This window comes from Brassica oleracea, chromosome C3 (genome assembly GCF_000695525.1).
Source record: "Brassica oleracea var. oleracea cultivar TO1000 chromosome C3, BOL, whole genome shotgun sequence".
NCBI classification, from domain to species: Eukaryota; Viridiplantae; Streptophyta; class Magnoliopsida; order Brassicales; family Brassicaceae; genus Brassica; species Brassica oleracea.
The window spans coordinates 2,813,216-2,836,400 of record NC_027750.1 but is presented as its reverse complement, the minus strand read 5'-3'; the positions used below and the strand labels follow the sequence as shown (position 1 = coordinate 2,836,400).

Here is a 23,185-nt window from a genome sequence, read left to right as displayed (position 1 = left end):
ATTTTAATTTGATAAATGAATTGTCTATAACGAATATACTATATAATATAACATTTCCTAGCAATTTAATTTTTGGACTATCAAAATTACCATAAATCAGTCATACCATCCGCGAATACACTCTTGCATTTCCCGTTCTTTCTCTCAATGTACTAGGAATTTTTTGATAGAAAATAACTAAAAAGAATAGTGAAAAGAAAAAAATAATAATATATATGTGTATTGTCTGACGACTTACATCACGTGGTGTGAGGGTAAAGTCTTTGCGGCTATTGTGAAGCTTATAACTCCAGACAGCTTGTCATAATTAGAGCAGTCTGCTGCTAGTCCGATTTGCTTATTAATCTTGAGGATCAAATTCTAAGAATTACAATTACAAAGAATATGTACTCCCCGAGTCCACAAGAACTTTTCATCCCTTGGAGCAAACTTTCGTGTCAATTTTACCCACAAAAAAAGAGTTAATCTTGAAGATGTTATGCTTGGTAAAATATACTTGGTAAAACTACAAGTGATAAACTAATACAAAAAATGTAAAAATACAATATTAATTTTTTTTTGATAAAAATATGAAAAACAATCAGCAAAAATTCATCAAAATATAATAAAGTTACGATAATAAATAAATTTAAAATATAAATATTATAAAATAAATATTTTATTGTAATATTAAAGAAGAGATATAAGAACTAATTATAAGAACATTCTTATCGAGGATATCTCAACGGGTTTCTCCCCATTAAACAAACAAAAAAATAATTAAAGTAGATGAAATAGAGTGAGATGAGTTTCTTCATGAAGAGACCCAGAAAAAATTGAAAGCATTTGTCTTGATATTAGTGGTTTAAACTCTTTTTTTTGTTTAAAACTTAGTAACATATTTATGTCATATTAAAAATATTATATTTATATTTATATTTATGTCATACGGATATCTTACTACTAATGATGCTCTAAACTTCTTTCTCTATGTTTCTAAAAGCAACCTTATGGGTAAAATTCACAAAATCAGTATCTAAATCCACAGATAATAATAATAATAATTCAATATAATAATTATTTTTATTTAAATTTATTTTGTTTTTGATGATGAATCACGACAAATGACTAGATAGTTTCTAAAGGGGTTCTAAATAATCTTATTTCGAGAACTTTGTTTGCCACTCTCTCACTTTTTAAAATTATTTTAGTATTTATAAATTTTGAGAATCCCATCTAAATATCTCCGTTGGGCATGCGCCAATGTCTCAAGTAATGATTTGTGATGAGATGGATTCTCTTAACAACACTTAGTACCATTTAAATTAAAATTTTGCGTTAGAAAAATGCTTTAAACATGTCTCATCTTCTTGAATCTGCTTTTGAAGTTGTAGTGTCCATACACGTAGAAATTTTTGAAAATCGATCATACTTGTGATACGCAAGGGTAACTAATCCATTAAAAGCAAACAAAAAAATCTTAAGAAACGAAAGGGTATACATATTAGCCCAGTATTTGAAATCATACTAGCCCAATAACGGCTCAACAAGTCATTCAATTTTCAAATCTCCTTACCGGAAAAGGAAAAACACGAAGGTTGATACTCTGATGGATTCTCAACCTCCGGCGAACGGGTCCTCCCCGTCGACGATCGGAGACCTAGTTCCTTTCTATTCCAGTTACCTTCCTTGATTCCTACTTCCAATTCCATTTTACCAGGAAAATTCTCCAATCTCTATCGCAAAACTTTCACCAAGAAACGACATATCTCTTTTCCTCTTCCTCTACCGTCTGACTTCCCATGCTCGTCTACGTAAGCTTCATCTCCTCTGACACTGGTGTTTCGTGTTTATTGATTATATTTGACCAATCTTCAAGAAATAGTTAGGCACTAGTTAAGCGTTTATATAGGATTATTGATTAAGCTGGTGCCTAGCTAGACCGAATTTTTGAGCGTCTTGACTGATTTTCACTTTATGAGCATACATTGTTTGATTATATTTGAACAATGTTCAAGAAATAGTTAGACACTAGTTAGGGGTTTATATAGGATTATTGATTAAGCTGGTGCCTAGCTAGACCGAATTTTTGAGCGTCTTGACTGATTTTCACTTTATGAGCATACATTGTTTGATTATATTTGAACAATGTTCAAGAAATAGTTAGACACTAGTTAGGGGTTTATATAGGATTATTGATTAAGCTGGTGCCTAGCTAGACCGAATTTTTGAGCGTCTTGACTGATTTTCACTTTATGAGCATACATTGTTTGATTATATTTGAACAATGTTCAAGAAATAGTTAGACACTAGTTAGGGGTTTATATAGGATTATTGATTAAGCTGGTGCCTAGCTAGACCGAATTTTTGAGCGTCTTGACTGATTTTCACTTTATGAGCATACATTGTTTGATTATATTTGAACAATGTTCAAGAAATAGTTAGACACTAGTTAGGGGTTTATATAGGATTATTGATTAAGCTGGCGCCTAACCGGATTTTTGAGCCTCTAGACTGTTTTTTTAGGAATTGCTTATTGTTTTGTTAACCTAGACCGCTTTTTAGAACACTGTGTTTGACTCTGTGAGCATACATTGTTTGATTATCTTCAGCAACATCTCGGCCGATACGTCTAGGGTTTACCTTGCGTTGGAGGAGATAATGGCTGACGTTCTCTCCAACTTGCATGATATCCAAAAGAGTTTGGGGTTTTGGCAATCTAGAGCTGAGGTGAATCAATCAATCAACACAACAATGTTCCTTGTCTTTTTCACTTGATTATGTAGTAAAACGGCGTTTTTTGTATCGTCTTGAACTATAGGGCTCTAAATGCTCGGAAAACTTACTTCAAAAAAAAAAGACAAGAATCACACACCTACAAGATCTTCTTTTACAGTTGGGAAATTTGAGTTGTATACGGTCAATATAACAAATATGTAGTTAATTAGGTTCAGATATTATCTATTTATTTAAAATCAAAATTAAGGTCAAAAGTTATGAACATATTTTTTCCTTCTAAATTATAAACTTAATATATGCATGCATGCATCCTGATTTTTCTTTTTCTTAATCAAATATCAAACTAGGATTTGTTTCTTTATGAAAATTGACTTATTTAAACAAATTAAAGAATTACTTACTGTCTACACATTTCTTATGGAACATGCATCCAAATTATGATTTCCAAATATATTATTAAATTAAGAAAGAATATATTTTTCTTCTGAAAAATATTGATTACCGTGAGATATTACATTTTGTATAGATTGGAGTAGTACATGCTCAAAGTAATATAAAGAGATGGAGCTCTCAAATGTAATGACCCAAAAAAAAAGAGGGATAGAGCTTTGTAATTTCTAAAATGTCTCAAGTAGTGAGTTGTGGTGAGATGGAACCAAGCTTGTGGTCCAAGCTTCCTTCAGATCTCATTCTGTTGATTTTTGAACGTCTTGGTTTTGCAGATTTTCAAAGGGCTAAATCTGTTTGTTCATCTTGGCGCTATGCATCCAAACAATCTTCACCAAACAATCAAAACCCTTGGTTGATTCTATTTCCAGAAAAAGGTAAAGATTACTGCCTCTCGTTTGATCCCGAGGAAAAAGAAGACAAGTTATATAGAATTTAAAATCTAGGTGTCAACTTTGCAAATAGTAATTGTTTGGCTACTTATGGAAGTTGGCTCTTGATGCAAGACGATCATCAATACAATATATTATACATTTTGAATATATTCACCTGTGAGAAGATCGATCTGCCTTCCATGAAGTCTCAACTTCGCATTGTGGAGACTGAAGATGATATGTTTCTTGTAAGATTACAAGACAACAGAGATGTTCTATTCTGGTTTGACGAGAAAACCAAAGATTACGTGGTTATATGGATAATCCAAGCCCGTTTTTTGGTTTATTCCAGAAAAGGTGATAAATATTGGAAACGAATTGAGCTTTTCAACTTTAATTTTGACATGGTATACAAAGATCATAGACTTTACTTGTATACTAGCTCTCGTGATGTCAAAGTCTTGGATTTTTCACAACTTATCCCGCGACAAGTATTTGAGACACAAGTTAACTATGATTATTCGAGAAAGCCAGAGGATGTTTTCTACTATGATGCTCCTCTTCATGTATGTAGGAAGATCAAGACTGAAAATCTTGTAGTGAGAGTGACTGGTGAAGTTCTGAGGGTTAAGAGCATAGTTTCGTGCAATTCTGACGTTTGGTACTTCCGTATCTACAAGATGAATTCATCAAATAGCGAGTGGGAGAAACTTGATTCTTTGGGAGAGGAAGAAGCAATATTTTTGGATCTTGGTATCACCGTTACGCTTGCCAACACCATCCAAGGAGTCAATGGAAACTCAATATATTTCAGCGGCAATCATAATAACTATTGTGATTCTGATTTGGGTCATTTTTGGAGTAAAAAAGATATACTTATCTTCAATTTTGGCACACAAGAAATTGAAAGACCACATCCAAGTATCTTTTCGTCCATTCAATTATCTAATGCTCGATGGTTTGTCCCAAATTTCAAACAAATGTGATTGGGAATCTCAACTCTATTAGTGTACCTTCTCAATTATTTTGCAAGTGAGAGCGTTAAATTTACCATGTTCACCTGTGAGAAGATTGATCTGCCTTTCGTTTTTATCTCTATATTCAGCTCTCTCTGTTTCGTTTTTCTAGGAGATTAAAAATGAGTTTTGGATTACTATATGGGTTGTTGTAGTCTCAACCCCAACACACTTATCTTCCTGCTATAATATTCTCATATACATCATCTTGGATTTGGTTTGTGCTATATGCACAGTCTTCGTTATCAAATCTTTTGTTTATGGTTGGTAAATAATTTTTTTTGAATAGCAGTATATTTTTACTTTTTTGAATAACCAATAGATTTTCAATTGATGCCTTGGCTTAAACACAATACCTTCTGTTTGAACACAATTTTCAAACCGAAAACAGTTCGCTAAACCCGAAAATAGTTTCTTAAACCCGGCCTGAATGAACACTCTGATTCTCTAAATCTAGACTCTAAACACGACATCCTAACCCAAAATAATACTCTCAATGGAGAATCCTCGTCTTGTTGATTCACCCGTGCTCATGCACCACATGACGCATAGATATGTATCATTAAAAAAAAGAAGAGTGTGTTAAAAACTTAAAATCAATGGGATTAGTACGCTAGAATGAAGAAAAAGTGATCTTTCCAAAAAAAAAATAGTAATAAGAAAATTGATTGTACTCAAATATGAAAATAAAAAAAATTTGCATATATCTTAAATTCAAAATGTTTGGTAACTATATTTTTCATATTTTTGGATATTTAGGCTTTGATCGGTAGAGCATTAGCATTAGCATTATGCTCTACATTATCCAATCACCAATTGTTAGAAAAACATTTAAAGAAGCATCTACTAAATGCTATGCTCTTAAAATGATCTCTAGCTAATGTTCTCATATGAAGCATTTAGAAAATCATTTGCATTTATAATTTATAAAATTAAATAAAATATATAATTAATTTATTTATTTTATTTAATAATATCATAGAATTATTTTTATATCCAAAAAATAAATTTTTGATTTTTAAAATTAATTTACAATAATTTATTTTTTTAAATAGTATTCTACATTTAAAATAAATTTAATTTCTATAAATTAATTTATTTTAAATATGAAAAATTATTTTTAAAAATTAATATTTTAATTATAAAATTTATTTTAAAATAATATTTTTTGATATAAACATAATTTTTAAGTTATTAAATAAAATAAATTAATTATATATCTTTTTAATTTTATATGTTAATATATATATATATATTATAAATATATTCATTTAAATACATATATTATATACTAATTTTTATAATAATTTTAAATATCATACTCATACTGCTCTACCAATCATCCTACTAAACATTTTAGCAAAAACATACAGTTCCTGCAGCATATTGCTTCTATAGCATACTGCTAACGTTAATGCTTTACCAATCAAGACCTAAAGTCATGATTGTATAAGTGATTTACAATTTTTTATTAAGAATTGATTGTACTCAAATATGAAAATATGAAAGATTTGTATATATCTTCAAAATATTTGGTAACTGTACATTTCATATATTATGATATTTGGTCATGATTATACAAGTGATTTATCATTTTTTTTTGCTAAGAAAATTGATCTTACTCAAATATGGAAATAGAAAAGATCTTCATATATCTTCAAAATATTAGATAACGGTACTTTCCATATTTTAGGATAATGATTATCCATAGATTACAATTTCTACTCAGTGTAGAAATAAGAGAAGAGGTTCTAAATCAAAATCGACTAATCTTAGAACATTGAATTACAGGCGTTAAAAACAGTATAAAAAAATTATAGATTACTTATTCTAATAAAAACAGATTAGCTAACAAAACGTATAATTCAATTTTTACAATGTCATCTTCTGTATAATATAAAATCTACTATAACAAAATTTGAAAATTTTATTTAACAAGTTTTAGTTTCCAACAAAATGCTACTACAATTGAGAATATTTTGAATTGTTCCTATTTTCATATTTTTTGGGGTTTGTAGAACTATTTTATTTCATTAATTTTGATAAATACAAAGGACAATAAAGACAAAATTGGTCAAAAAAAAATATAGACAGAAAGAGAACAAAAAGATATTATCTTATAAGTACAAACATGCTAAATTTTTGGTCAATATTTCCACATGAAAAATATTACAATATGGATCAAATTCAACACACGCAATTCAATTTGGATCAATCTGAAAAAAATTCCAAATGAAAAATATTTCATGGTCTATAAATACCGTCTTGGCTCTTGAGTTGCAGCATAGTATAATCAAATTCAAAAAAAAAAAAAAAAAAATCGAAAATCAATTTACGTCTGCGATTTGCGCCTGCCTCTTTTCCTTGTCTCCCGATACGCTACATGTAATTTCTTTTTAAAAGTACTTGGTCCGTTTCCGCGCATGCGTTTTGATTTTCTTAAAATTATATACTATTTGGCAAAGTAGATAATATTAAAAATTGCTTTGGTTGATGTTTTCTGACATATATGTAAATAGGGTCATAAATTTATTCTACCAGTTATCTTCCGACTCAGATTTATTTGCATAATTTTATTAAGTTTATAATATTTTGACATTTATATTTGAATATATATATATAGAGTATATATATGTGGAACGATTATGAAAATATAAATCATTAAAAATGTTAAATTATTCTTTTTTTGTCTTGCACAACAATTTGGAAGTATCAAAATTGTAAACTTGTTTGTTAATACCAGAAAATATATAGACTGGTAAGCAATTCAATGAAAAGTTAATTAAACTTTAGTTGTGATTCATTACTCATATATTTTTATATTTGAGTTTTTACTAAAAACGGTTTAACTTCACCACTCATAATTTTCACATCTCACCAAACCCACAAAAGAATGTGTAGTTTATTCCCGGGACTATACACTATAGATAATGAAATCCAAACCAATGAAATCATTTGATAAACATACTTCTACTTTAAAATTTTCTTCCTTACCAGTTTCTTCTGTAAGCCTCTGAAACCCCCTAAAAATCAAAGCAGTTACCAAGTCATAAATCTCGTCAAGCTTCCTCCTGCATTTTGTTGTTGGTGAATTAGTGAAACCACTCCCGCAGATCACAGAGTATTGAACAAAGAAAAATATCACATACCTCATAACACGGTAATGTGATGCAAAGTACCCCAATGTGCTAACCTGTGAGAAAGAAACCACAAAATCATGATCACACAGAACTCCAAAAAGGTTAAGATATGAGGTTGGTTCAGTGAGATTTAGTTTTAGGTCTTTTAGAGACGTGGAAAAATGGACACAAAATACATTAGAATGATGATGAACTGTGCTTACCTCCAGAAACATACTGAAGCTGCCACTAAAATCAAGGGTTTTAACAAAAGATCGTTAGTAAAAGGTTAAACGCTCGAGAATATAAACTAAAAAGACATGAAAATCTTGAAGCATACGTAGAGTTTACTAATTAAAAGTATATAGTTTTCAAATGGAAATATCTTCCTATAAAGAAAAAAAGGCCAGAAAAAAATATATGAGCAGGAACAATAAAAGATAATAAACACTGCAACGCGATATATCCTGATATATATTGCAACAGTCTGATCCTAGATGTGATGAATTAAGGGAAGCAGTTTTACTTTTTGTCAAATGTCCTTTCTTTGATTTTTCCACCTCTGATTCTATGTTCCTCGCGGTGGGTTTTATCATGAAGTTTCCTCAGTTTCATATTATCATACTTACCCTGCTAAAACTCAAAAATGATAACAATATTGAAAGTGAAAATGTATGATAACAAAAACAAAACCCTTTGGAAGAAGAAAACGCACAGATGAACAATAAGTTCCCTTACAACAACCAAATGGTTCAGAGAATGCAAGAGATCCAACGGAAACCTTCAGTTTTTCGAGGTTTTTCCTTCCCCATTCAAGACCTTGTTAGCAAGCCTTATGTCTCTCTCTGGATCATAAGTGCACAAAATCACGTCGAAAAAATCAGATGTTAAATGCACAAAATCACGTCGAACAAATCAGATGTTTATATCATGTTTAGACGTTTATATCATGTTTAGAGACAAAACAAAACAAAACACTATAATTTTAGTGCTTTTGAATCAAATATTTTTACCATGATACCATCAGAGTTCAGAGGAGATCACATCAATTTGATCTTTGCCGTAAATCTCTTTGTAACTTATCGTGATTCTCCTTCTTTAGCTCTTGTTTCTTTTTTTTTTTTTTTGAAACGCCTATAACCGCTTTCTCATATGTTCCCCATCTTACAACTACGAAAAACAAAATTCCAATTTCCAGAATCATAAATACAGAAATAGGATTTCTAAGAGAACCACACAAAAGTCGAATTCGAGAATAAGAGTTCACAAGCCTGAAGTTTAAAAAAAAAGTGACTCTTGGGTATGGTAAAGGTTTTGTAGAGAAGGAGAGAAGAAAGGAAGAGGAATCAATGAGCGGACTCTTGGATAGGAAATCAAAAGTTCAGAATACGTTTTGCAGAGAAACTGAGAAGAAAGAAAAAGGAATCGATTTTGCCGAATAAAATTGAAGTTCAGTATGTTAATGTGTTGACCTAATGACATGTCATAAAACTTGTGTTTGATTGGTCTGAATTTCCAATCCACGTGGACGCGTTTAGAGAGGTTGATATCCTGCTTTTAGTATTGTTAGATTAGATTAGATATATATCCCATATCTATATGTATATGACTATTTCATACGTATAAATAATTCATTTTGTTTTATTTTATCTTTTTCTAGGTCAAGCCATAATGAGAATCCCACTCAAAACGAAAACCTTGTGGAACAAGGACGATGTGTCTTTAACAAATGATAATGACAATACTTATTCGGGCAAATTATGGTAGGAACTCCGGGTCAGCCTTTCAACGTGTTGTTTGACACCGGGAGTTTCGACCTGTGGGTTCCTTCTTTAGAATGGCCTAAACCGCGAGGCAAAAAGTATAGATCAAGCGCATCAAAGACTTACAAACGCGATGGTAAGCTGAATAATTTTCCATAAATATGATACATGTATATAGCTATATATATAATTGGTGGGTTTTGTGCCTGTGAATTTTAAATCTATCTGCTATATATATACAGGGACGAAAAAAGAAATCAGATACGGAGCAGGTTCTCTGAAGGGGTTCATGAGCAACGATGCGGTCGAGATAGGCGGGTTACGCATCAAGCAGCAAGCGTTCATCGAGGCAACTGAAGCTCCGGGGTAAACGGATTTACCAAAGGCCGTGGGATGGCATATTTGGACTTTCAGGCCTATCGAAATCAACCATCACAGGAGCTCGTCCCATCTGGAGAACGATGATGGATGAAGGGGTGGTTACAAAGAAAGTGTTCTCGATATGGCTTCGACGGTACAGTGATTCTGGTGAAAACGGTGGAGAAATAGTCTTTGGAGGTATAGACCAAGAGCACTTCACCGGAGCTCATACCTACGTTGATGCTGAAGGGCCGCATAACACCTTCAAGGTGCACTCCTTTTTTGTGGGCAAAATTGACACGAAAGTTTGCTCCAAGGGATGCAAAGTTCTTGTGGACTCGGGGAGTACATACATTCGTGGTCCACCGGTAAGTCTTTCTGTTTTAATTAATTATCTCTCATCATTTCATTTGTTAAATTAAATTTTAACCCTTTTCTCCATAATTGTAATTCTTAGAATTTGATCGTCAAAATTAATAAGCAAATCGGAATAGCAGCAGACTGCTCTAATTATGACAAGCTGTCTGAAGTTATAAGCTTCACAATAGCCGCAAAGACTTTTACCCTCACACCACGCGATGTAAGTCGCCAGACAATACACATATATATTCTTATTTTTCCTTTCACTATTTTCTTTACTTATTTTCTATAAAAAAAATCCTAGTACATTGAGAGAAAGAATGGGAAATGCAAGAGTGTATTCCCGGATGGTACGACTGATTTATGGTAAGTTTTTCATCTTTAATATCTTTTAGTATATATCTTTTACTTCGTCTTTTTAAAAAGAAAATCTTTAAAATTATGAGAAATTTGCCCCAATATACACAAAATTATTTTAAATTCACTAACTAACTAAAAACATCTTCTCTCTCCTATTTTCTCTTCCAATCTCTCTCTACTATTTCTCCAAAATTTTAATTTTTCTTATTTTTTGATTATTTGGCAAATATGCCCTAAAATTATTTATGTGTGTTTTTGATTGTGTAGGCAACTTGGCACGCCATTAATTCGAGCATTTCATACTGTTTGGGACTACCAGACTCCAGGAACTATTAAAGTCGGATTCGCCAAGTCCAAATAATTTATCTTATTATCTCCTACCCTCTGGTGGTATCATGATACATACTCTATAAATTATTAATTAAAATAAAAAGAAAAATTGGCAATATTTCTCTTGTAGTTTCTTTTCGGTTCATTAAATCAAGAGAAGTATGAACTTATTATCAAGAGATGTATAACTATTACTATTGCTTTTATATTTTAAACTTATTTATTATCATAATTTATTATATTTTGATGATTTTTTGCTTTTTTCATATTTTATCAAATATTTTTTTAATATTATATTTTACATTTTTATATTATTTTATCACTTAAAATATTTTATCTAGATTGTATATATTTTAATAACATATATAAGTGATGAAGATATTCACAATCACCTATATAATTTTATATTAAGTTTTTACTATTATAGTTTTGTCTCTTTGCTAAATTTAATGTATATACAATTTTGGATATATTTTTGTTGGTATATATATTTATTATATTTCATAGTAAAATTTTAAAATGTTTGTTTTGAACCTCTAAAATGTTAGGCGCTGACTATTTAAGACTACCAGACTCTAGGAACTGTTAATTTGGATTCGCCAAGTCGACTTAATTTCTCTTATTATCTCCGTCTTGTGTTATTATGAGACATACTATATATTTTATTAATTAAAAAGTATCAAATATGTTTTATCTATTAGTTTTTTTTCAGTTCGTTAAATCAAGAGATGTAAGAACTAACTATAAACTACCTACAAAAGAATAAACATCATTTTATTATAATATTAAAGAAGAGATGTAAGAACTAATTATAAGAACATCTTTATGGAGGATATCAAAATGGGTTTCTTTCTATTAAACAAGCAAAAAATAATTAAAGTAGGTAAAATAGAACGAGACGAGTTTTTTTTCATGAAGAAACCCAAAAAAAATCTATAGCACTTGTCTTTATATTCATTGTTTAAACTCTTATTTCATTTAAATTTTAATAACATAATTATATTATATTAAAAATATTACATTAATATTAGTGAGATACCCATATAGATATCCACCAATGATTGCTCTAAATTTTTTTAAGTTTAAAATAGTAATATTGGTAAAGTTCTTAAAATCAATATCTAAATCCACAAATAATAATAATTTAATATAATATATATTTATTTAAATTTATGATGAACCACTTAAATCATGACAAATGGGGAGCTGCAAAGCATGAGGCTATTTTGGTTAGGTTGGGAAGGAAGTGAGTGATGGTTGTATCTCTGTAATTTAAATCAAAAGCCACAACCTCTAAATGCACTAACTTCCTTACTTGAGAATCTGTACAGCAAGAGGTAGTATCTACTAATAAATTATTAGATACTAAATCATTTTTGTATATATCTGAGAGTCGCAGAATCTTCCCACCGGGCTTTAATGGTCGAATGACAAAACTTGCTTTATCTTTGAAGTCGAAGATCCTTTGTTAAGAGTTTATTCGTTTAATCTATACAAATTTCTTAGTCATTGATCTTATGAGTGAGATGATCATGAAGAGTAACGAATCCGAAGTAACGTTGATTTTAGTAATATTTTAATCAGTTTGTAATTGTTTAACAATTTATATATATATATATATATATATATATATATATATATATATATATATTTGTAATTCGCTTATATATTACGTATGATGTTGATATTTTTTCCTTCTAAATTATAAACTTAATATATGCATGCAGGCATCCTGATTTTCTTTCTTTTTAATCAAATATCAAACTAGGATTTTTTTTCTTTATAAAAATTACTTGTTTAAACAAATTAAAGAATTACTTACTGTCTACACATTTCTTATGGACATGCATCCAAATTATGATTTCCAAATATATTATTAAATTAAGAAAGAATATATTTTTCTTTTGAAAAAAATTGATTACCGTGAGATATTACATTTTGTATAGATTGGAGTAGTATACATGCTCAAAGTAATATAAAGAGACGGAGCTCTCAAATGTAATGACCCAAAAAAAAAGAGATAGAGCTTTGTAATTTCTAAAATTTATCAAGTAGTGAGTTGTGGTGAGATGGAACCAAGCATGTGGTCAAAGCTCCCTTCAGATCTCATGCAGTTAGTTTTTGAACGTCTTAGTTTTGCAGATTTTCAAAGGGCTAAATCTGTTTGTTCATCTTGGCACTATGCATCCAAACAATCTTCACCAAACAATCAAAACCCATGGTTGATTCTATTTCCAGAAAAAGGTAAAGATTACTGCCTCTTGTTTAATCCCAAGGAAAAAGAAGACAAGTTATATAGAATTCAAAATCTAGGTGTCAACTTTGCAAATAGTAATTGCTTGGCTACTTATGGAAGTTGTCCCTTGATGCAAGACGATCATCAATACAATATAATATACATTTTGAATATATTCACCTGTGAGAAGATCGATCTCAACTTGACATTGAGGAGACTGAAAATGATATGTTTCTTGTAAGATTCGATAACAACAGTTATGTTTTATTCTGGTTCGACGAGAAAACCAAAGATTATGTGGTTATGTGGATAATCCAACTCCGATTTTTGGTATATTCCAGAAAAGGTGATAAATTTTGGAAACAAATTGAGATTTTTGACTTTTTTGCTGACATGCTATACAAAGATCATAATCTTTATTTGTATACTAGTTGGTCTCGTGATGTCAAAGTCTTGGATTTTTCTCAAGACATTCCGCGACAAATCTTTGAGACGCAAGTTAACTATGATGATATGGGAAAGTGGTGTTTTAATGCTCATATATGTAGGATCAAGAATGAAAATCTTGTAGTCAGAGTGACTGGTGAAGTTCTGAGGGTTAAGAGCATAGTTTCGTACAATTCTGATGTTTGGTACTTCCGCATCTACAAGTTGGATTCATCAAATAGTGAGTGGGAGAAATTTGATTCTTTGGGAGAGCAAGAAGCGATAATTTTGGATCTTGGTATCACCGTGCATGCCAACACCATCCAAGAAATCGATGGAAATTCAATATATTTCAGTGGCAATCATAATAACTATTGTGATTCTGTTTTGGATCATTTTTGGAGTGAAAAAGATATACTTATCTTCAATCTTGGCACACAAGAAATTAAAAGACCACATCCAAGTATCTTTTCGTCCATTCAATTATCTAATGCTCAATGGTCTGTCCCAAATTTCAAACAAATGTGATTGGGAATCTCAACTCTATTAGTGTACCTTTTCAATTATTTTGCAAGTGAGAGCGTTAAATTTACCATGTTCACCTATGAGAAGATCGATCTGCCTTCTGCTTTATCTATATATTCAGCTCTCTCTGTTTCGTTTTTTCTAGGAGATTTAAAATGAGTTTTGGATTACTCTATGGGTTGTTGTAGTCTCAATTTCAAACATATTTATCTTCCTGCTATAATTTTCTCATATACATCATCTTGGATTTGGTTTGTGCTATGTGCAACGTCTTAGTTATCAAATCTTAAGTTTATGGTTGTTAAATTACAATTGTGAGTTTATTTAGTTGGTTTATGTGTTGAATGTGTCTGTGAGTAAACGCCATCAGCATTTTGGCGATGAAATTTATGTGCTTTGAGATAAACGAGCTTTCTTAGTTGAGACCTGTAACGAATGCATGCTCTGTTTAGGGACATGGTCTTAAAAATATCTTTTTTTTTTCTCAAGTATGTTTTGATGTCCTGAACACAACACCCTCCTGTTGGAACACAATTTTTCAAACCGAAAACATTACCTTAAACACCCTAACCCAAAACAATACCCTCAACCGAGAAATCCCCATCATGTAGCTTCACCCAGTTCCCATGCACCACATGACATATAGATATGCTTGTATAGATATGCATAATAGAGAAGAAGATGGTGTTAAAAACTTAAAATCATTGGGATTCTTACGCTAGAACGAACTGATATTTCAAACCAGGACTTGTGGTTTGGTGGTGATTAATTTGAGGTCAAAGTCCAATACGGTGAAACCATCCGGGTTTAAGTCCCGGCCACTGTGAAATTAACATTTCAGCATTACCAGAAACATGAGATATGTGGGCAGAAAACATAGCCTACTAACACATGGCTAGTTTTCACCCACTTTTATGGGGACCAGGATACCACTATATAATTTAAAAAAAAAATAGAATCGATATTTCAAAAAAAATGTTAAGAAAATCGATTAAAAATATGGAATATGAAAGATTTGCATATATCTTCGAAATGTTTGGTAACTATAATTTCCATATTTTATGATATTTGGTCATGATTATACAAGTGGTTTTTCAATTTTTTTTTGTTAACAAAAAATGACTCAAATATGGAAATAGAAAAGATTTGTATATATCTTCAAAATATTTGGTAAGTGTACTTTCCATATTTTAAGATATTTGGTTATGATTATCCATGGATTACAAATTCTACTCAGTCTAGAAACAAGATAAGAGGTTCGAACTCAAAATTAACTAATCTTAGAACATTGAGATGTTTGTAGATTGCATATTCCTACAAATTTACAGTGATAAGTTAAGAATATAATACATTAAAAAAATGAAAGCTTTGAGATATATAGATTACTTATACTAATATAAGTATATTATCTAACAAAATATTCATTTTTTTCTGTGTCATTTTTGTAGAATATAAAATTTATAATGCGTGGAACAAAATTTTAAATTTTTATTGAACAAGTTTTAGTTTTTGACAAAATACTAATACATTGACATGAGTTTTTGTTTTGAATTGTTCCTATTTTTCGTAATTTTTTGTTTTGTAAAACTATTTGTTTCATTATCTTTGATAAGAGAAATGACAAAAAGACAAAATTGGTCAAATAAATAAAGACAAAAATAGGATAAAATAATATTATTCTATAAGTACAAACATGCAAAATTTTTGGTCTACATTTCCAAATGAAAAATATACTAAGTGTTCAACTATCCTCTCTCCCCTCTCGGTTTCTGTTTCTATAAATACGGTCTTAACTCTTGAGTTGCAGCATAGCATAGTTAAATTTTGAAAAGAAAAAAAAACAGAAGAAAGAGAGAAACCATGACTATTAGCTTAAGGTTTATTATAGCTGCTGGTCTTATTCTTTTCCTTGTCTCTCGATATGCTACAGGTAGTTTTTTCTTAAAACAATATTTGATATATGTGTGTGTATATGATATTTCACATGTATAAATAATTCATTTCTTTTGCTAGGTCAAGCCATGATGAGAATCCCACTGAAAAGTACGAAAACTTTGTGGAGCAAGGACGATGTAACTTTAACAAATGTTAATGACAATACTTACTTCGGGCAAATTATGGTAGGAACTCCGGGTCAGCCTTTCAACGTGTTGTTTGACACCGGGAGTTTCGACCTGTGGGTTCCTTCTTTAAAATGGCCTAAACCGGGAAGCAAAAGGTATAGATCAAGCGCATCAAAAACTTATAAACCCAATGGTAAGCTGTATAATATTCCGTAAATACGATTATCGTGTAATATTTTATGCATGTATAGTTATATATAATCGGTGGGTTTTGTGTCTGTGAATTTTAAACCTATCTATTATATATATACAGGGAAGAAAGCAGAAATCAGATACGGAACAGGTTCTCTGAAGGGGTTCATGAGCAACGATGCGGTAGAGATAGGCGGGTTACGCATCAAGCAGCAAGCATTCATCGAGGCAACTGAAGCTCCGGGTAGACGGATTTACGAAAGGCCATGGGATGGCATATTTGGACTTTCAGGCCTATCGAAATCGACCATCACAGGAGCTCGTCCCGTCTGGAGAACGATGATGGATGAAGGGTTGGTTACAAAGAAAGTGTTCTCGATATGGCTTCGACGGTACAGTGATTCTGCTGAAGATGGTGGGGAGATAGTATTTGGAGGTATAGACCAAGAGCACTTTACGGGAGCTCATACCTACGTTGATGCTGAAGGGCCGCTTAACAAATTTATGATGTACTCCTTTTTTGTGGGCAAAATTGACACAAAAGTTTGCTCCAAGGGATGCAAAGTTGTTGTGGACTCGGGGAGTACATACATTCGTGGTCCACCGGTAAGTCTTTCTTTTTTAATTAATTATCTCTCATCATTTCATTTGTTAAATTAAATTTTAACCCTTTTCTCCGTAATTGTAATTCTTAGAATTTGATCGTCAAGATTAATAAGCAAATCGGAGTAGCAGCAGACTGCTCTAATTATGACAAGCTGTCTGAAGTTATAAGTTTCACAATAGCTGCAAAGACTTTTACCCTCATACCACGCGATGTAAGTCGCCAGACAATACACGTATATATTACTACTATTTTTCCTTTCACTATTCTTTTTACTTATTTTATATAAAATATCCTAGTACATTGAGAGAAAGAATGGGAAATGCAAGAGTGTATTCGCGGATGCAGTAACTGATTTCTGGTAAGTTTTTCATATTTAATTTTTTAGTATATATCTTTAACTTCGTCTTTTTTAAAAAGAAAAACTCTTTAAAATTATTTCTGTGGTTTTTGATTGTGTAGGCAACTTGGCACGCCATTCATTCGAGCATTTCATACTGTTTGGGACTACCAGACTCCAGGAACTGTTAAAGTCGGATTCGCCAAGTCCAAATAATTTCTCTTATTATCTCCCACCCTCTGGTGGTATACTCTATAATTTATTAAATTAAAATAAAAAAGAAATATCGGCAATATTTCTCTTGTATTTTCTTTTCGGTTGTTAAATCAAGAGATGTATGAACTTATTATAAACTACTTACAAGAGAGTATAAAACTATTGCTATTATTATGCTGCGTGGCAATTACGACTAGATTTTAATCCGACTAAATTACACTTAACTTCTTTCATTATTAATCCTGGACATTAATTACTTGTATGAACATTTATTATTTCGAGTACATCTCTCGATCGCCATTAATTTCTGATTGCTTTAAGCAGTTTGTATCTTCATTTCTTTACACTCAACAAACTAACTTAACCCTGCTTTTAAAATAAAAATACAGTGATTCAGAAAAGAAAAAAATTACTATGTCTAGTAAAGTTTGAAATGATAAATAAATATGCCACGTAGAAACATGCAACAATTTCACGGAAAAACCATCCAAGTTGGTATACACGATTTATATCATATATGAGATCACAAGAACAATTTATATAATTCAATTTACTTTTCCGTCTGCAGTTAAAGTTTTTAAATGAGAAAATAAATATTAATTGTTCATCTCTCCTCTACCATCTCCGTTTCTATTTCCTCTCTTGATTTGCAAGCATAGCATAATCAAATTTTAAAACAGAAGAAAGAGAGAAACCAGCTTAAAGTTTAGAGAAGGATTTCACCCAAAAAAAAATTAGAGCAGGATTATTGGTTAGAAATAGTGACCGTTTCTAAAACAAGAAATTGATAATATATTATATTTGTCTAGTTTGATTTAAAATTTTAAAATGATTTGAAATGTTAGTGGACTGACATCTATTCTTGGAAGTTCTCAGCCTCAACTGATTTTTAAAGGTTATGTAATGAGAACTTTTTTCTATTCGTTCTCTTATTTTAATTTTTTTTTTAAATGATGAGAACTTTTCTCTATATACTATTGGTAGAATATTTTTATAGTTGTTGTTCTTATTCTTTTCCTTGTCTCTTAATACGTTTAAGATAATTAAAAATAAACTAAATTAATATATATGACTATTTCATTTGTATTAGTAATCTTTTTCTTTTATTTTAATTTTTTGCTAGCTCAAGCCTTAGTGAGAATCCCCCTCTAAACGAAAACTTTGTCGATCAAGGACGATGTGTCTTTAACAAATGATAACGATTAAACTTACTTCAGGCAAATGAAGGTAGGAATTCTGGTTGAGCATGTGTTGTTTGACACTAGGAGTAGCCAGCAGTAGCTGCGTCAAATGGGCCACGGAGGCCAAGAGAAAAAAGACTTTCCGGACATATCCTCCATCGACATGGCGAACACCATCTATCGGTGGTAAGCTGTATAAATTTCCGTAAATATGATTATTGTATAATTTTATGTACGTATAGTTATATATATATATATATATATATATATATATATAAATAATTTGGGGGTTTTGTGTGTGTGAATTTTTAACCAAGTATATTTTACTTCTATATTTTCAGTAAACTAACTAATTAATAATTATTATTTATATTTATTTAGTTTAATCTGTTTTGCATAATATTTATTTTATGATATTTTATATTTTGAATTTATTCATTATTGTAATTTTAGTATATTTGATGATTTTTTGCTCTTTTCATATTTTTATCAAATATTTTTCTTTAATATTGTATTCTTACATTTGTTATATTAGTTTATCACTTGAAATTTCGCATCTACATTTAATATATTTAAATTAACATATATAAATGATGAAGATATTCACAATCACCTATATAATTTTATATTAAATTTTTACTATTCTAGTTTTGTCTCTTTGCTAAAACTAATGTATATAAATTATATTTTCATAAATGTTTTATAGGGAGGAAAATAGAAATCAGATATGGAGCAAGTTCTCTGAAGGGGTCCATAAGCAAAAAAATGGCCGAGATCAGCGGGTTACGCATCAGGCAGTAACCGTTCATCGAGGCAACTGAAGCTCCAAGTAGACGGATTTACGAAAGGCCATGGGATGGCATATTTGGACTTTCAGGCCTATTCAAATCGTCGTTACAGGAACTCGTCCCATCTGGAGAACGATGATGGAGCAAGGGGTAGTTACAACGAAAGTGTTCTCGATATGGCTTCGACGGTACAGTGATTCTGGTAAATGTGTGGAAATAGTCTTTGGAGGTACAGACCAAGAGCACTTCACAGGAGCCCATACCTACTTTGAAGCTGAAGGGCCACATAACATCTTCAAGTTGTACTCCTTTTTGTGGGCAAAATTGACACCAAAGTTTGTTCCAATGGATGCAAAGTTCTTGTGGACTCGGGGAGTACATACATTCGTGGTCCACCGGTAAGTCTTTATGTACTAGGCAGACCATACATTCGAGCATTTCATACTGTTTTCAGAGCTGTGCTCAATGCCTTAAAGAAAAAAAGGTTGATGCATGCTCCCAATCATTTTTCACATGACAAATTTTAAGAGTTCCGACATTTATTTTTTACTTTACTCAAATAGTTAAACAAGTATATTTTACTTCTATATTTATATTAGTTAACTAACTAATAATAAATATTGATATTTATTTCGTTTAATCTGTTTGAAATACTATTTATTTTATGAAATTTATATTTTTAATTTATTTATTATTATAATTTCATTATATTTTGCTGATTTTTTGCTTTTTCATATTTTTATCAATATATTTATTAATATTGTATTTTTACATTTGTTATATTAGTTTATCAATTGAAATTTCACATCTACATTTTATATATTTAAATTAACATATATAAATGATTAAGATATTCACATCACCTATATAATTTTATATTAACTTTATTATTATAGTTTTGTCTATTTGCTAATATTAATGTATATAAAAATTTTGGATATTTTTTGTTGGTTTATATTAATTATATTTTCATAAACATTTTAAAATATATTTTTTGAGCCTATAAAATACTAGGCAAGAGGATGACCGTTTATGACTACCAGACTGGTAAAGTTGGATTCATCAAGTCGACTTAATTTTTCTTATTATCCCGACTAGTGTTATTATTATACATACTTTATATTTTATTAATCAAAAACCTATCAACTATGATTCTCTCGGTAGTTTTTTCAGTTCGTTAAATCAAGAGACGTAAGAGCAACCTGAGAAACTCTTTTTGTTTCTAAAAATTTGATATTCTGTTGTTATTATTAGATTTAATTTATTTTAAATAGATAGACTAATAGATGAGAAGCAAATGATTTTGAATATTAGAAATATATGAAAAATATTTTTACCCCGAACCTTTGTGTCTTCTCTCTCCTAATTTTTGTATTTTTTCTAAAATTATTAGATACCCACTATACAACTCACAGTTGGAAAAAGCTCTAAAAACTATTTATAAACTAATTACAAGAGTAAACATCATTTTGTTATAATATCAAAAGAAAAGATGTAAGAACTAATTACTTCTATCTATAATTTTCTAATGTCACAAGTAATGATTTGTGATGAACAGGGCTGATATCTTGCATATTTACATTGTTTTAATTATCCTTTCTTGTGCACATTGGTCTTTTGGAATAGCATTTACACATGTTTATGTTGCATTTCCATGCATTAGTCCTTATCAGGTGTTGGAGGGAGTTTCATGATGAACTCTGTGCCCCAAGGAGTGTTTTGATGCCCAAAGAATGTAGATGAGTCGTTGAAGGATCCTAGCGGCCAGGCGTAGCGGCAAAGGCTGGTCGCTACAGAAGATAAGTACCGTAGCGGGCATGTGTAGCGGGATGTAGAGGCCGCTATATTTGAAGCGCCTTCTACAGCGGCCAGACATAGCGACTTTACGAGGTCGCTATGCGTTCAAGACTTCTAAAATTTCCCAAGTATCCTAGCGGCCACACGTAGCGGGCATGACAAGTCGCTACAGAGCGTAGTGACCTCTGGTAGCGACCTTTTCTGGTCACTACGGAGAAAAATATCTATGTTTTTGTGGGTTAACCCAGGTTTGTTGGGTTAACCCAGCTCGTTTTTAGACATCTATAAACACCTTTAAGACCTAATCTGAGGAGATATCAATTTTTCTCTCAAGAACATTGCCTCCTTTGTAAAAAGCTTGAATCTTTATATCATAATCTAAGGATGTTCTTCATATTATATCTTGTTTCTCCTTCTCATAAACATGATGAGCCTTGAATCCATCATGGGTTTGAGGTTTCTCATGGAGATTAGAGAGTAGACACTCCTTGGATTCATGGGTTAAGGTAGATTAGGGTGATTAAGTGTAGATTTAGGGTGTTTTATTGTAGATCCTTCATATTTCTTGCTTGTTGAGTGATTTTAATGCTATTTTAGAGTTGGCCTCTCTAAAATTGAGCTCTAGACATTTCATACCCGAAAGGTACTTGATGAAATGTCTGAACCAACTCTCCTAAGCTTTTAACACTCTTTACCAAAGAGATTTGTTGTTAAAGGTGTTAAGATGGCTAATAGACTTGATTTTAATGATTGCTTAGATAATATTCAACCAAAGAGATTTGATGCTTGAGTTATCTTAGTGAATGAACATCCATCTAGAGATAGAGTTTGTTTAGGATTGTGTCTAGGTCTAAGGTTGATAGATTGATTGAATGTTGCCACCTTTAGATTGAACCTTGATCACTTTATATCAATTATCCTTACCATGGATCCATCCTTAGTATTTGATTGAATTCTTGCACTTATTTCTTGATTGGATTTGAGATCACCTTGTTTATATTTCTAGGATATTAGTTTGTTACAAATCATCTATCTTCTTGTTTGCTTAGATTAGTAAGGTTTGTGTATTCTTGGTGTTATAGATCATTAGTTCCCTGTGGATTCGATCCTAAAATGCTACAATGACATACCATTCGATTGTGGTATTGTTGGCACATTAGGTTAATTGGTGTGTGCTTAAACGCGTAATCAATTTGGCGCCGTTGCCGGGGAACTAAGTAGATTTGTCATTAAGATTTCAAACTTTCTTGAGATTAAGCTTTATTTTCTTATGCTTTGTTTTGCTTTTGTATAGCTACTAACCTCTTCTTCTAGCTTTTGTTATTTGTAGAGATGGCTTCAAGCTACTCTGAGAAGCCACAAGAAGAGGAAGAGACATTTGAAGATCGCATTGAAGATCATCCATATGTGAAGCCACCACCCTTTGATATACGCATACTCACACCAGATCAGAGAGTAGAGTTACACCGGCTTCAGAGAACGAAATAGTATTGGGGCAAGCCAATAAGACACCTAGCACAAATGGTCCGGATACACCTTATTAGGGATAGAGCAGAGTTTGAAGGAAGAGATGTTAACCAGTATGAGTTTGATGCTGCTTGTGCCCTTGATGAGGTAATGTATTGGGTTCCACCACCCCAGCTGGAAGGTACAGGCATTTCCACTTTGGAACTTAAACTTGAGGAAATTTGCTTGCCTTGTGGTGAGGATAACGCCCCTGATCTTGATTCTCTTGTGCTCATAAATGAATGTCTTGATCTGATATGTGAAACTAAGAAACTAGATGAGTCGAGAATAGAAAAGCTTGTTAGAGATCATATTGAAGTTTGTTTTGACAACTTTTGCTGCTTGAGAATTCTAGACCTCTTATTGAACTTGCTGATTTAGGGGATGAACTTGATGTGGATAAGCTCTTGCTTGAGATAGAAAACCCCCATGCTGAAAACTATCATGAGAATGTGAACATTGTG

General features: G+C 31.3%; 2 protein-coding genes and 4 pseudogenes across 2 annotated transcripts in view; all 6 read left to right on the top strand.

The window, feature by feature from the left end:
- LOC106329654 (aspartic proteinase oryzasin-1-like) overlaps positions 1-2,757 on the top strand; it is a gene marked incomplete at its 5' end in the record, with an annotated part of 3,983 nt that extends 1,226 nt beyond the window's left edge. Inside the window, one exon of the mRNA XM_013768333.1 lies at positions 2,545-2,757. Coding sequence (XP_013623787.1) covers positions 2,545-2,757 — 213 coding nt within the window. The remainder of the gene's footprint in view (positions 1-2,544) is intronic.
- A 583-nt stretch (positions 2,758-3,340) lies between these two features.
- LOC106334180 lies at positions 3,341-4,525 on the top strand (annotated as a pseudogene).
- A 2,363-nt stretch (positions 4,526-6,888) lies between these two features.
- On the top strand, positions 6,889-10,878 carry LOC106329653 (annotated as a pseudogene).
- Positions 10,879-12,038: 1,160 nt separating this feature from the next.
- On the top strand, positions 12,039-14,037 carry LOC106329652 (annotated as a pseudogene).
- A 1,857-nt stretch (positions 14,038-15,894) lies between these two features.
- On the top strand, positions 15,895-17,518 carry LOC106329651 (cardosin-F-like). The gene is made up of 6 exons (XM_013768332.1): positions 15,895-15,964; positions 16,048-16,290; positions 16,411-16,895; positions 16,985-17,107; positions 17,193-17,254; positions 17,356-17,518. Exons 1-6 carry the CDS (start codon positions 15,895-15,897, stop codon positions 17,447-17,449), a joined length of 1,077 nt encoding a protein of 358 aa, XP_013623786.1. The 3' UTR covers positions 17,450-17,518.
- Positions 17,519-18,695: 1,177 nt separating this feature from the next.
- LOC106329650 lies at positions 18,696-19,945 on the top strand (annotated as a pseudogene).
- Positions 19,946-23,185: the final 3,240 nt, after the last annotated feature.

Excerpts from the sequence above, each read along its gene's own strand:
- LOC106329651 (XM_013768332.1), top strand. The coding sequence starts at position 15,895 with ATGACTATTAGCTTAAGGTTTATTATAGCTGCTGGTCTTATTCTTTTC. Across the intron at positions 17,108-17,192 it reads TTACCCTCATACCACGCGAT|TACATTGAGAGAAAGAATGG; the intron begins GTAAGTCGCCAG and ends AAAATATCCTAG. Across the intron at positions 17,255-17,355 it reads GATGCAGTAACTGATTTCTG|GCAACTTGGCACGCCATTCA; the intron begins GTAAGTTTTTCA and ends TTGATTGTGTAG.